Source organism: Microcaecilia unicolor, chromosome 2 (assembly GCF_901765095.1).
Source record: "Microcaecilia unicolor chromosome 2, aMicUni1.1, whole genome shotgun sequence".
In the NCBI taxonomy this organism is placed as follows: domain Eukaryota; kingdom Metazoa; phylum Chordata; class Amphibia; order Gymnophiona; family Siphonopidae; genus Microcaecilia; species Microcaecilia unicolor.
Window position 1 is genome coordinate 25,230,417 of NC_044032.1, and position 13,894 is coordinate 25,244,310.

The 13,894-nt window shown below is 43.7% G+C and overlaps 1 protein-coding gene across 5 annotated transcripts in view; it reads left to right on the plus strand.

The window, feature by feature from the left end:
* The window catches only part of LOC115462820 (fatty acid-binding protein, intestinal-like), a 59,864-nt gene that overhangs the window by 20,633 nt on the left and 25,337 nt on the right, over positions 1-13,894 (plus strand). The window contains exon 1 of one of the 5 annotated variants that reach the window (XM_030192843.1): positions 8,189-8,311. The exons of 2 other annotated variants lie outside the window; for them this stretch is intronic. In XM_030192843.1, the coding sequence (XP_030048703.1) occupies positions 8,224-8,311 (88 nt within the window). In that variant the 5' untranslated portion in view covers positions 8,189-8,223. Of the gene's footprint in view, positions 1-8,188; positions 8,312-8,370; positions 8,564-13,894 lie in introns of those variants that run through there. 2 more of the 5 variants (XR_003940959.1, XM_030192844.1) reach the window with 2 other exon arrangements.

A 13,894-nucleotide genomic window follows, 5' to 3' on the forward strand; every position in this document is an offset into this window, starting at 1 on the left:
AGGGAAACAATGTAACTTTTCTTAAGGCGACATCTTAACCAGTGGCGTAGCCACAGGTGGGCCTGGGTGGGCCGGGGCCCACCCACGTAGGGCTGAGGCACACATTTAGCGGTAGCTGGTGGGGATCCCAAGCTCCACCAACTGAAGACTTCCCCCTGATGGTAACAAAAATGCTGCTCTCCACAATACTGTTACCTGTGCATGCTCAGTTTTCAGCGCATGCCTGCTGCAGACTGCCAAGATGGAGAGAAGCATTTTCCCACCAGCTGAGATATTTTTTTGGTGTGTATTTGGGGGGGGGGAGGGGGGAGAACGCTTGGTGCTTACCCACTTCTTGCCTAGGCCCACCCAAAATCTGCTGTCTGGCTACGCCCCTGAGTCTTAACATATTTGTGAAACAAAGAGGGGCATTTTTGATAGAACGTCTAAATCAGAATTTGGACGTTTTACAAAAACATCCAAATTCTGAACAGGAAAAGTCATTTTCGAAAAAGATGACTTTTGTGTTTGAAAATGCTATGTCCGTCTTGTGATTTGGACGTCCTTTTTCTTTTGGTCCATTTTCGAACAAAAGATATCAAAATGCAAGATGTCCAAAACAGAGGAGGAGTGGCTTAATGGTTAGTGCAGTGGGCTTTGATCCTGGCAACATGGGTTCAATTCCTACTGCTACTCTTTGTGACATTGGGCAAGTCAAATGCACAAGGGGCATTTTTGGATATGACATCTAAGTCTGAATTTGGACTTTTTATGTAAAATGTCCAAAATCAGAACAGGAAAGGTTATTTTCTACAAAAAAAGTCTATCTTTTCCTTTTGAAAATACTGATTGGAAAAATGTTTTGTGATTTGGGGGAGTAATAATAAAAATGACAGTGCAAACAATTTTAAATTGAACATGTTTTGAACTAGGCAAACACAAGAACAACTTATAGGGCTTCTATCGACCTAGATAAAAAGGATCCCATGCTCCTTGGTTGGAGCCTACTCAAGACAGCACTTCTGACACTTCAACTCATCTTTGTGGCCGAGTCGGTGAAGTTCGTAAGCTGAGGTAACTGTTCTGTTTGTAAACAGAAAGGGGCCAGTTGGGACTGGATCTGCAGTGTAATACTGTGACATTGCTTCAGACTGGCCATCTTTCACTTAGAATTGGTGCTCAGTTTTGGAAGACCTGAGTCCATGTAACAGAGTAGATGAAGGCAGATAAAGACCTGAAGGGTTCATCCAGTCTTCCCAACATTCACACTCATTATCAATTAAAACCCTTTAGTGTCCAATGTTCCCGTAATAAGCCATATGGGAACAGATTGATGGGAACATTGGACACTAAAGGGTTAATGGTTAAACTAACAATGTGGTATAAAATACTTGATCCTGGTCTTTCTTGCTCGTTTCTGGGACATAGACTGTAGAGGTCTACCTGGCACTGTCCTTAAGTTCCAACTTCAGGAGTTGCCATCAAAGCCCACTCCAACCTGTCCCGATCTGTCTTGCCTTATATACAGGCCACAGAACGTAGAATTTTGCCTGGAATTGGCCTTAATTCTTCACAGCCAGAGTCGTCATCTAAGCAGCACTAGACACATCACCCATATGCAGCCATTTGGATGGCGACTCTGACTGTGAGGAACTTCTACTATCTGCGATGTGTCCTTAATTTGAGAAGATAGGTATCCTGTGCACTTCTGCTGGGGCCCAGCAAGGTCTAAAGCAGAATGTTCACCTTAAAAGGTATAATCTAGCCTTGGTCTGGGTACACTTTTCTCACTTTCCAGGTACATGTAAGTGCTTTACCTGCAATTTAATCTAATGGACATTGGGGAGGTACTTAGTGAATCCAGGGAAGTAGCCCATGTGAAGCAAGGAGAGTGAAGCCAGGGGCAGTTGTAGCACTTGAATGGGATAATTAGTCTGGCCCTATTGTAACAAGCTGTGCTAACCTTCAGCACGGTGCCCTAACTTTGTTCCCAATGCACAAAAAAACTGCAGTAAAATACCACTGAAGGGCAGCATGGCCAGTATTTAAACTCTCTGGCTCAGGGACTGCTCCTAGTGTAAAACATTTTGGCATGTTTACTTTTGTTATGGAGCAGTATCTTTATACTGTAAAATTATTTTAGAGTTTCTTCCCCCTCAGTCCAAATCATCAAAATGTCATCAATATATCAGTAGTATTTTAGGGGTGTGGTCTGATATGAATTCAGAAATGTCTCTTCCAGTTCAACCATAAAGAGGCTAGCATACTGGGGTGCTGCCCTGATTCTTTCAACACATACCATCCTACAATCAGATTCAAAATTGACTACTCCCCAGAAAAAGTCAATTTTTTGGACACCACAGTTTCAATCAGCAATGGCTACATACAAACATCCATATATAGGAAACCCACAGACAAATGCAGCTACCTCCACAACTCCAGCTTCCACCCTTCACATACAAAAAAAATCCATTATTCACAGCCAAGCCACAAGATACCACCGTATCTGCTCTGACCCAGGGGACAGAGAGAGGCACCTCAAAATCTTGACCGCATCCTTCGAACAGAAAGGCTACAACCCCAAAATAATCTCCAAGAATATTGCCTCCTCCCTCAAAACACCCAGGGAAAATCTGCTACAGTACAAGGAAAAGAAAGCCACGGACAGAACTCCCCCGTATAGTGACATACAACCCAGAGCTGGAAAAACTGAGGAAAATCATAAGAGATCTGCAACCACTACTCGCCTCACCCTATGCTTGGAATAAACTTCCTGAGCCCATATGCCAAGCCCCCTCCCTACCCATCTTCAAATCCTTGCTCAAAGCCCACCTCTTCAATGTTGCTTTCGGCACCTAACCTTTTACCTTTCAGGAAATCTAGACTGCCCCAGTTTGATGACCCCTGCTTGTCTGACTGTACATTTGTCCTTTAGATTGTAAGCTCTTTGAGCAGGGACTATCTTTCTATGTTAAATTGTACAGCGCTGCGTAACCCTAGTAGCGCTTTAGAAATGTTAAATAGTAGTAGTAGTAGAGAATCCACCTTTTACTGATTGGCTGCAGTCAACAACAGCTCTGTCCCTTGAAGAGTTAGGTTCTTTGCCTCCATTCCCCCTCTGATCATTTCAAAGTTAGTGGGTGTGTCTGGTCTCTCTACTGGGGAGGGCATGCATGTCTTATCTTCTGCCTGGACCGATATACACATATCACCCCTCTCCTCAAATCACTTCACTGGCTTCCGATCAAGTACCGGATACAATTCAAGCTTCTCCTACTAACCTTCACATGCACTCGATCTGCAGCCCCTCCTTACCTCTCTACCCTCATCTCCCTTTATGTTCCTACCTGTAACCTCCGCTCTCAAGACAAATCCCTCCTTTCTGTACCCTTCTCCACCACCGCCAACTCCAGGCTCTGCCCTTTCTGCCTCACCTCACCCCATGCTTGGAATAAACTCCCTGAGCCCATACACCAGGCCCCCTCCCTGCCCATCTTCAAATCCTTACTCAAAGCCCACCTCTTCAATGTCACCTTCGGCACCTAACCACTATACCTCTATTCAAGAAATCTAGACTGCCCCAACTTGACATTTTGTCCTTTAGATTGTAAGCTCCTTTGAGCAGGGACTGTCCTTTTTTGTTAAACTGTACATTGCTGCGTAACCCTAGTAGCGCTCTAGAAATGTTAAGTAGTAGTAGTAGTAGTAGTAATTACTGAAAGAGATATTCCCATCCCCACCAGTGTTGGCCTTCCGACAGCCACCCAATTTAAAACACAAGCTAGTGAGAAGCAAGCTCTCAACAGAGACCCAAAAAGAAGAGAACGGCACACATCCTTGCAAACTATGCCAAAACATGACACAAGACCCCACATTCATTCACAAAGGAAAAATATTCAACATAAAGGAATCCTTCACATGCTCATCTTCCAATGTATTATATGTCATCCAGTGTAAAAAATGTGACGAAGGATGCTATATTGGAGAAACAAGCCAGATGCTGAAGATTTAATTTACATAGACATCATATGAAAAATGCCAGTGCCAAGCAGGATGTTACCTCTGTGGGACAGCACTTTACAAAACCAGAACACTGTACTAATGATTTTATGGTAAGAATACTTTTAAAGGAAACTTTAAAACAATACAGGAACGCAAGACCTTTGAAGTCAAAATGATTAAATATTTTGACACCCACCAGACAGGACTTAACAATAACATAGGCAGGCTGCACACCCTCTCACCCCCTCCCCCTTGCTCTTCCCCTTCACGCACTCACAGATCAAGCATGAGACAGATTTTCTTTTTGGGAATAAATGGCCACAGCTTTATTGAAAACACATTAAACAATCCCTAGGAAGCAACTGAGCCTTGTGCTTGACGTTGTACATACTTCTGCCCTCCGCCATGCCTTTCCAGCTAGAGAGCCTGCATCACCGCCCTACGTGTCGGCCAGCCATGACTCCGCCCCCAGTGTGGCCGAGTGTCCGTGTGCTTGGGACTGCACTCCCCGACCAGTGTTCCACCTGCCATGTATAGCCAGCGAGGTGATTAGTCTGCCACCAGTGAGAGTTCCTGTCCCTTGCCTGAAACGGCTGATCTTCCTTTCACCTGTTGTTCCAGCACATCCCAGAATTTCCAAGCTCGGGTGCCTCCGCTGGTGTGACAGTCTACAATGGTTGTTCATAACACGCCTATAGGGAGACAAATAACAGCAATTCCCCTAGCCTCCCCGTGACCCCCTCCTTCCCCGCAGTCCTAACAGCACAACAATTTCTAGAGAACATGGTAATGCAAAGAAATGGCAAATCAATCACCGGTGGGTACCGCAAGTTAACATTACTGGCAATCCCCAACAATCTCTATAGTAGCGCTGTAGCACAGAGAATTAACATTCCACTTAACAGTGAGTATTATAACCTAACAGTAACAGTGCATGCAGGCGAACCCCCAAGACTCTGTAGCCGTAGCATGGGGGACCCAAGAATTAAGAACTCAATCAACAGTGGGTATCTCAACTTAATAGTAAATCTACAAGCTGCTGGGACCCTGAGCCTCTATAACCGTGGCCCTGTGTACCCAACACCCATCCTGGGACGCGTGAACAGGGGGGGAGGGCTGGGAAACTCCTGCACCGCTCGTTGCCGAAGGAGAGACTCCCCTCGTCTCGTCGGCAGCTTTTATACGTTCGCTTTATCTTGAACGCTCTCCACGTAGCCATTCTCATAATCTTTCAGTCTCGCAATTCCATTCCTATCTTTTCTCCTTTCTCCAATATATCTGAGAAAGGTCTTGCCACCTCTCTTTACATCTTTAGCCATTTTTTCTTCCGCTCGCGCTTTCGCTAGCCGTATTTCCCTCTTCGCTTCTTTGAGTTTAATCCAATAATCTTTTCTGTGATTTATGAACTAAACCTTCAAATGAAAGAAAAGCCTGTTCCAATAGGAGCTAATTTCATGACCAAATACTTAGTTGTTGCCCCTGTTTCCCTGATACTCCTGGAAGAAAGATATTGAAGTCTCCACAGTGCCCACTTTGCTCCTGCTTCTTGGTTGAGTATCACTGGTTCTGCCAGCCTCAGCCCCTCATAGTACTATGAGCATAGGGTTCTCAACCCTGCCTGTCTCCACCCAGCCTGAGGATGAGAACATAATAGCACCAGGGGTGCCAGGTTGAGTAGCACATGGCATTGTGGATATGGGAGAAATCACCAAAGTGGAGGAACAGAGGAAGCTTCACGGAGCCCAAACAGTAAGGCAAATGGATGAATCTTCCAACATGTGTGACTGAGTGTTGAAAGACTCATCTATTTGCCTTACTGTTTGACTGTACTGTGGGTATGGAGTTACTGTAGAGCCAATGAGGATCACTTTAGCCCCAGAATGTATAGTACCTGGCACAGTGAGTATGGGGTACCCTGTAGTGCCAAGCTGAGTTGTACATTGCCCCATCAGTATCAGGTCACTGTACATAAGAACATAACATAAGAACATAAGGGTAGCCATACTGGGTCAGACCAATGGCCCATCTAGCCCAGTATCCTGTTTCCAACAGTGGTCAAGCCAAATCACAAGGACCTGACAGAAACCCAAATCATGGCAACATTCCATGCTACAAATCGTAGGGCAAGCAGTTGCTTTCCATGTCTGTCTCAATAGCAGACTACGGGCTTTTCTTCCAGGAACTTGCCCAAATCTTTTTAAACCCAGATACGCTAATCGCTGTTACCACATCCTCCAGCAAAGAGTTCCAGAGCTTAACTATTTGTTGAATGAAAAACTATTTCCATGAAACTTCCTCGAGGATCCCCTAGTCTTTGTACTTTTAGAACAAGTAAAAAATTGATATACTTCTACTCGTTCTACACCACTCAAGATTTTGTAGACCTCAATCATATTTCCCCTCACCCGTCTCTTTTCCAAGCTGAACAGCCCTAACCTCTTTAGCCTTTCCTCATACGGGAGGAGTTCCATCCCCTTTATCATTTTGGTCGCTCTTCTTTGAACCTTTTCTAATTCCACTATATCTTTTTTGAGATACAGCGACCAGAACTGATGCTATACTCAAGGTGCGGATGCACCATGGAGCGATACAAAGGCATTATAGTATATTTGGTCTTATTTACCATTCCTTTCCTAATAATTCCTAGCATCTTATTTGCTTTTTTGGCCACCGCTGCACACTGAGCAGAAGATTTCAGTGTGTTGTCTACAATGACACCTAGATCTTTTTCTTGATTGCTGACCCCCAAAGTAGACCCTAGCATCAGGTAACTATGATTCGGATTATTCTTTCCAATGTGCATTACTTTGCATTTGTCCAAATTAAATGTCACCTGCCATTTGGACGCCCAGTCTTCCAATTTTCAAAGCTCTTCCTGCAATATTTCACAGTCCGCACGTGTTTTAACAATCTTGAATAGTTTTGTGTCGTCTGCAAATTTAATCACCTCATTCGTCGTTGCAATTTCCATTTCATTTATAAATATGTTAAATAGCACCGGTTCCAGTACTGAACCCTGCGGCACTCCACTGTTCACCCTCCTCCATTGAGATAAATTATTATTATTATTTATTGCATTTGTACCCCACATTATCCCACCTTTTTGCAGGCTCAATGTGGCTTACAGAGTGTTGTTATGATGCAGTCATGACATGATCTTAAATAAATGACTATTTAACCCTACACTCTGTTTTCTAATAACCAATTTTTAATCCAGACCAGAATATTGCCTCCTATCCCTTGACTCTTTAATATTCTCAGGAGTCTCTCATGTGGTAAAGGAGAAAGTGGGATGTTTGACCACGGAGATACAAAGACCTGGAGAGATGGATCTTAAAAGCACTTGTTTATTGATGAAAAAAGACGCGACACAACTGTTGTGTTTCGGCCATTAGGCCTGCATCAGGAGTTTACAAAACACATATATACACATAAATATTAGGTAAGAGCAAAAACTATATGTAGTTCAAAACTAGGATGTAAAACTAGAATAGAAAATGCTAAAACAATTTATAATAAAAAAAATTCCAAGATAAAGACTTATAAAATAATACGAGTCTTTTTTCATCAATAAACAAGTGCTTTTAAGATCCATCTCTCCAGGTCTTTGTATCTCCGTGGTCAAACATCCCACTTTCTCCTTTACCTGTGTTCTCCCGTGGGACGTTTGAGTTCTCCGCTTACCGGCGGATTTGTCTGAACATATACCCCTGAACCTGACCATGGCGTTCCAAACCTGGAATTTTGTCTCTCATGTGGAACATTTATCAAAAGCTTTCTGAAAATCTAGATATACTACATCAACCGGCTCATCTTTATCCACATGTGTACTCCCTGGTTTGGTAGGGCAGTGTTTTTCATTTGCCTATGCAGTTCTCCTGCTGTGAAAAGGGCTACATTTCCAGAAGCAACACTCAGGTGCTAACCTTACTACAAATATCAACTTTTCCCTCTTTATCACGATTTTCAGTTTTTCTTTCCCTTGTTTATTTATTGGGGATTCATTAAGCACCTGTAGGAAGAAAATTCAGCCAGTTCTACTTTCTTTCTCGTTTAAATCTGTCCCTGAAACCAGGGAACATTTTAAAGGTGAGAGAGCTGGGAAGTGGTCTTGTGCCTCTCCTTTCCTCCTGGGTGGGAAGGAACAGGCAGGACCTTTTGAAGGGACAAGGTGAAAGGCAGGAGAGCTGGTTGCAGGGCAGAGAGGAGTGGCTGCCTGCCATACAGTGAGCAGGACTGCACATGCCAGGGACCTGGAAGCCTTTCTTCCCTCTCCTGGAGCATCTAAGCTGTAGTTACTATAAAGAACATCACCCTCCCAGAACAGCAGGTACTAGGCTTTAAGCTCTGCGTGGGGTCAATGGGTGGGCACCAGGGCAGGTAACCTCACCCTGAACTTTAGCCAGCCACCTCAGCAGCTTGATGGGAGCTCAGATAAGTGAGTGTATAAATTGCAGCTGAGCAGGGACTCTTCATCTCAGGTTGAGCCCGGCTTCCTCTCACTCACTCTCCAGCATGGCTTTTGATGGGACCTGGAAGTTGGATCACACTGAGAACTATGACAAGTTCATGGAAGTAATGGGTGAGCTGGATCTAGTCTACTCAGTGCAGAATAAGAAACAAAACGTATCTCTTGTTTGCAGGGCTGGTGCATGCTTTGTAGGGGATGGTGGGCTTTCTTTATCCCACAACCTCGCAGAGGGAATTTGATTAAATGTGGTAACACCTTCCTCCTTTGGAGTGACAGCACCAGTGGGTATTTTCTACCTCTCTGACACCTCATTCCAGGGCATTGGAAACAGACGGGGTGCAGCTGTGGCTCCCCCTGTAAGTTACTACTAGGGGGACTAAGGAATAAGAAACCCACGTTTTGTATAAGTTGGAGGTGGTCCTTCTTAGAACAGTGTCTGTCACATTTCCTTCTAACAAGGTACGGAGTGTCCTAATAACGACCCAGCTGTTAGGGAGGCGAAGCTGATTAGATTGTGCTCTTCAAGCGCTCTGTTTGTAATCATCAGGGTGCTGCTGTTTTACTTGTAATCTTTTTTCCACAGCAGCTTTCACCTAATGTGGAATATGAAAAGCTGATTGTATGGGTGTGGTACCAATTGTAAAGGAGAGGGATTGGGGAAATCTGCACCTAAAACAGAAATTGTAAGAAGGTTGATCCAGTCCTGGGTTCCCCCCCATTGCATTCCCTAAGAAATGCAAAGCTATAAAGGGGTTAACCCAGGAGTGAATGAACTGGATCTAGTTGGTGCCTTATTGTAACTAGGGTTACCATATGTACGGATTTACCCGGACATGTCTTCTTTTTGAGGACATGTCCGGGCAACCGGGCGGGTTTTGCCAATCTGCCTGTTTGTCCGGATTTCTGGACAAACGGGCAGGCTGGTGGGCGGGACGGCCCACCCGCCAGCCTGCCCGTTTGTCCAGAAATCCGGACAAATCCGGACAAATGAGCAGATTGCTAGCTTCCCCTCCCCTTACTTACTACTGCCCTGGACCCGAAGTGGTGAACTGGATTAGGAATTGGTTGACGGACAGAAGCCAGAGGGTGGTGGTAAATGGAATTCGCTCGGAGGAGGGAAAGGTGAGTAGTGGTGTGCCTCAGGGATCGGTGCTGGGACCGATTCTGTTCAATATATTTGTGAGTGACATTGCCGAAGGGTTAGAAGGTAAAGTTTGCCTATTTGCGGATGATACTAAGATCTGCAACAGAGTGGACACCCGGGAGGGAGTGGAAAACATGAAAAAGGATCTGAGGAAGCTAGAAGAATGGTCTAAGGTTTGGCAATTAAAATTCAATGCGAAGAAATGCAAAGTGATGCACTTAGGGAATAGAAACCCTCGGGAGATGTATGTGTTAGGCGGGGAGAATCTGTTAGGTACGGACGGGGAGAGGGATCTTGGGGTGATAGTATCTGAGGATCTGAAGGTGACGAAACAGTGTGACAAGGCGGTGGCCGTAGCTAGAAGGTTGTTAGGCTGTATAGAGAGAGGTGTGACCAGCAGAAGAAAGGAGGTGTTGATGCCCCTGTATAAGTCGTTGGTGAGGCCCCACCTAGAGTATTGTGTTCAGTTTTGGAGGCCGTACCTTGCAAAGGATGTAAAAAGAATTGAAGCGGTGCAAAGAAAAGCTACGAGAATGGTAAGGGATTTGCGTTACAAGACGTATGAGGAGAGACTTGATGACCTGAACATGTATACTCTGGAAGAAAGGAGAAACAGGGGTGATATGATACAGACGTTCAAATATTTGAAAAGTATTAATCCGCAAACGAACCTTTTCCGGAGGCGCGAAGGCAGTAGAATGAGAGGACATGAAATGCGATTGAAGGGGGGCAAACTCAAGAAAAATGTCAGGAAGTATTTTTTCACGGAGAGAGTAGTGGATGCTTGGAATGCCCTCCCGCGGGACGTGGTGGAAATGAAAACAGTAACAGAATTCAAACACGCGTGGGATAAACATAAAGGAATCCTATTCAGAAGGAATGGATCCTAAGGAGCTTAGCCGAGATTGGGTGGCAGAGCCAGCCGGTGGTGGGAGGCGAGGATAGTGCTGGGCAGACTTATATGGTCTGTGCCAGAGCCAGTGGTGGGAGGCGGGGCTGGTGGTTGGGAGGCGGGGATAGTGCTGGACAGACTTATACGGTCTGTGCCCTGAAGAGGACAGGTACAAATCAAAGTAGGGTATACACAAAAAGTAGCACATATGAGTTTGTCTTGTTGGGCAGACTGGATGGACCATGCAGGTCTTTTTCTGCCGTCATTTACTATGTTACTATGGTGGTCTAGTGACCTCTTCTGCCTTTGGGGTGACGGGGTGTGTGACAGGAGGGAGGGGAATATGTGACAGGGGGTGGATCAAGGGCGTGATGGGGTGGGGCATGACATGGGCATGACAGGGCGTGACATGGGGCGGGGCATGTGTCCTCCTTTCCCTAAGAAATGCAAAGCTATAACGGGGTAAACCCAGGACTGAATCAACTGGATCTAGTTGGCAGCCTTATTGTAACCATTCTAGGCATAGGGCTGAATGCTCAGATTTTGCACAAAGGGGTTTGTGGTCTTGCTCGTACTCAAGAAAATGAGTCGCTTTGTACCAAACTGAACCAGCTCCTTCATTGTGTCCAGGGAAGTGACTTTCGGTTGTATCTAGCAGCCCAATCATTTCCAAAAGTTAGCTTCACCAGCATAGATGGCACATCTGAATACAAGGAACTTGGCAATTGTTGATCCAGGCCTGGTTTTATCTGTTGCCTTCATGGACTTGTCTCCCTTTTCTTAGTTAAAGCCTCAGTGGAACCAGGCCTGGATGACGGAAAAGGAGCTAATCAGTAACACTAACCTAAGTGCATTAAAGCTCTTTCCCTGTTTTTAAATGGTGATGAGATGAGGCACATTGTGAGTATGAAGGTTATAAGCCACAAATGCTCGTAGTCTAAGCAATAAAGTACATGACCTTCAAGCCCTGATGTTGGAGGCAGACTTAGACGTTGTTGCAATCACGGAGACGTGGCTCAATGGTTCCCATGAATGGGATGCAAACATACCAGGCTATAATCTATTTAGGAAGGATAGAGAGGGTTGTAAATGTTGGAATAATGTATTGTGTTTTACATGCATTGTCTGTCAGCAATGTTTTTTTCTTTCTCTGTGATTACTCTGTGACCTCTGATGTGAATTGCCTAGAGAGGTCACACCCATGCAACTTCCTGTGGGGATTAGGAACAGCCAGCACATGGAGCTCATGATCTCTCCTAAGCTGAGGATCTGTGGTGTGAGCATCCATTACCATCTAAGCACATGGAAAGAGCTGATAAACCAAATGTATTATATTATGTATATATAAGCCTGCTGAATATATATCTAACTACAAACTGTGAGTAAACAGATGTTTTGTTACTTCAACTTTAAAGTGACTCAGCAGTGAATTATTCTGGGGTGTATGTGAGAGAGATGAAGAAAAGAAATTAACATTTCTAAAGCTGAAGCTGTGTGTATAAAATCTGCTAATTATTTACTACAAATAATCCAACAAAAGGGTTATGGGCCCAGCCCAGGAATTGAAAAAGGAAGAAGAGAAATATTACCAGGCAGTGAAAAAGCCAAATTTTTCTCTTAAGTTTTAAAAGAAAGATTCAGTCTGTCTCTCTCTCCCCCCCACACACCAAACAGAAAGCAAATGGCTGAGGGAGGAAATTCACCATTTTTCCACTCTCTCAAGGTGCCTAAATTAACTGAACATAATTATAAGCAATGGGAGCTAAGATTCGGATGTCTCCTTCAAGCAAAGAAATTAAGCATATGTTTAGACCAAAACAGAACAGCTGAAAATATGGCTGAATGGGACAATGCAAACTATTATGTGAAGTGCATGTTTTTTGAAGCTCTCTCAGAGAAACAAGCCATATTGGTGGAGGCAAAAGATACAGCAAAGGAAATTTTAGATAAACTGAGAACTATGTATGCAACTACATATGCAAAACAGCAACCAATTTGGTTGGCAGAGTTGAATGAAACCAAATTAAGGGATAAAAGTAAGTGTAATGATCACATTATGCATCTTATGTCTTCATTTCAAAAGCTAGAACTTTCTGGAATTCCCATGTGTGATGCATTGAAAAGAGCATTTCTTTTTACCTCACTATCAAAGAAGTTTGATGTTTTTAGGTCTGTAAATGAAGCCATTGAAGGGCAATCTTTTGAACAGGCAGCATCAAAACTGAGGCAGGAATGCATAATTAATGATTTTGAGGAGATGTGTTCTCAAAGACAGTCAGAGAGAAATGAAACAAATTTCTTGGCAAAGAATAGAGGAAGGCGGAGCTATGGGAAAACTCCACCCAAGGGCAAGCTGATTTGCTACTCATGTGGAAAGGAGGAACATGTATCTAAATGGTGTAAGGAAACACAAAACACCCCCTCTAGCTCACCTAAGCCAATGGAACAAAAGAATTTTCCAAGCAGGAAATGTACAAAGGACAATGATAAACATAAGAGCTTTCTAATGGCAGAAAAATCTTTGACTATGGTAAATAATAATTCAAATGAAAGTACTTGGATTTTGGATTCGGGGAGCACATGCCATTTAACCAATTGTAAGGATTTCTTTCAGGAAATGTGTCCAGAAGAAGGTATTCTTAATACTGCAAACGCAGGGACTGCTAAGATCCAAGCAAAAGGCATTGGATTCTTAAAATGCAAAGAGTCTAATGAAGTTAAAGAAATTCCTGTAAGTGATGTCTTGTATATTCCCCAAGCAGTTTGCAATATGCTTAGTGTATCTACATTAGATAAGAAGGGATTTGTGATTCATTTTGAAAACAGTAAGTGCACAATCTCTAAAAATGATGAAGTGTATGCTGAAGCTTTTATGCATAATGATATTTATAAACTGAGCATTTCAGGTGAAGCCTCACATATGGCGCAAGTAAGGAAGAATGATGGTAAATGTAGTCTGGATATCTGGCACCGCCGCCTGGGACATCGTGATTTTAAGGTGATCCAGGATCTTTACAGTAAGCAACTTGCTACAGGCATTGAAATAAGTGCAGATACTGGTAAAATGGAGAAATGCATAGACTGTGTTACTCAAAAGGGTGTGAGACCCTCATTTCCTGCATACACAGGAAGTAGGAGTAATAAAGTACTGGACTTAATACACAGTGACTTATGTGGACCGTTTAATATCCCATCATTGGGAAATAACAGATTTGTGCTAATATTCTTGGATGATTTCTCTAGATACTGTGTGGCCTATTTGCTGAAAGAAAAAAGTCAAGTCACAGACATGCTGAAGAAATACGTAGCCATGGTGAGCAATAAATTTGAAAGAAAACCAAAGGTTCTTCAGACCGACAATGGTGGTGAGTTCACTTCACAAAGCATGCGCACATTTCTAGAACAA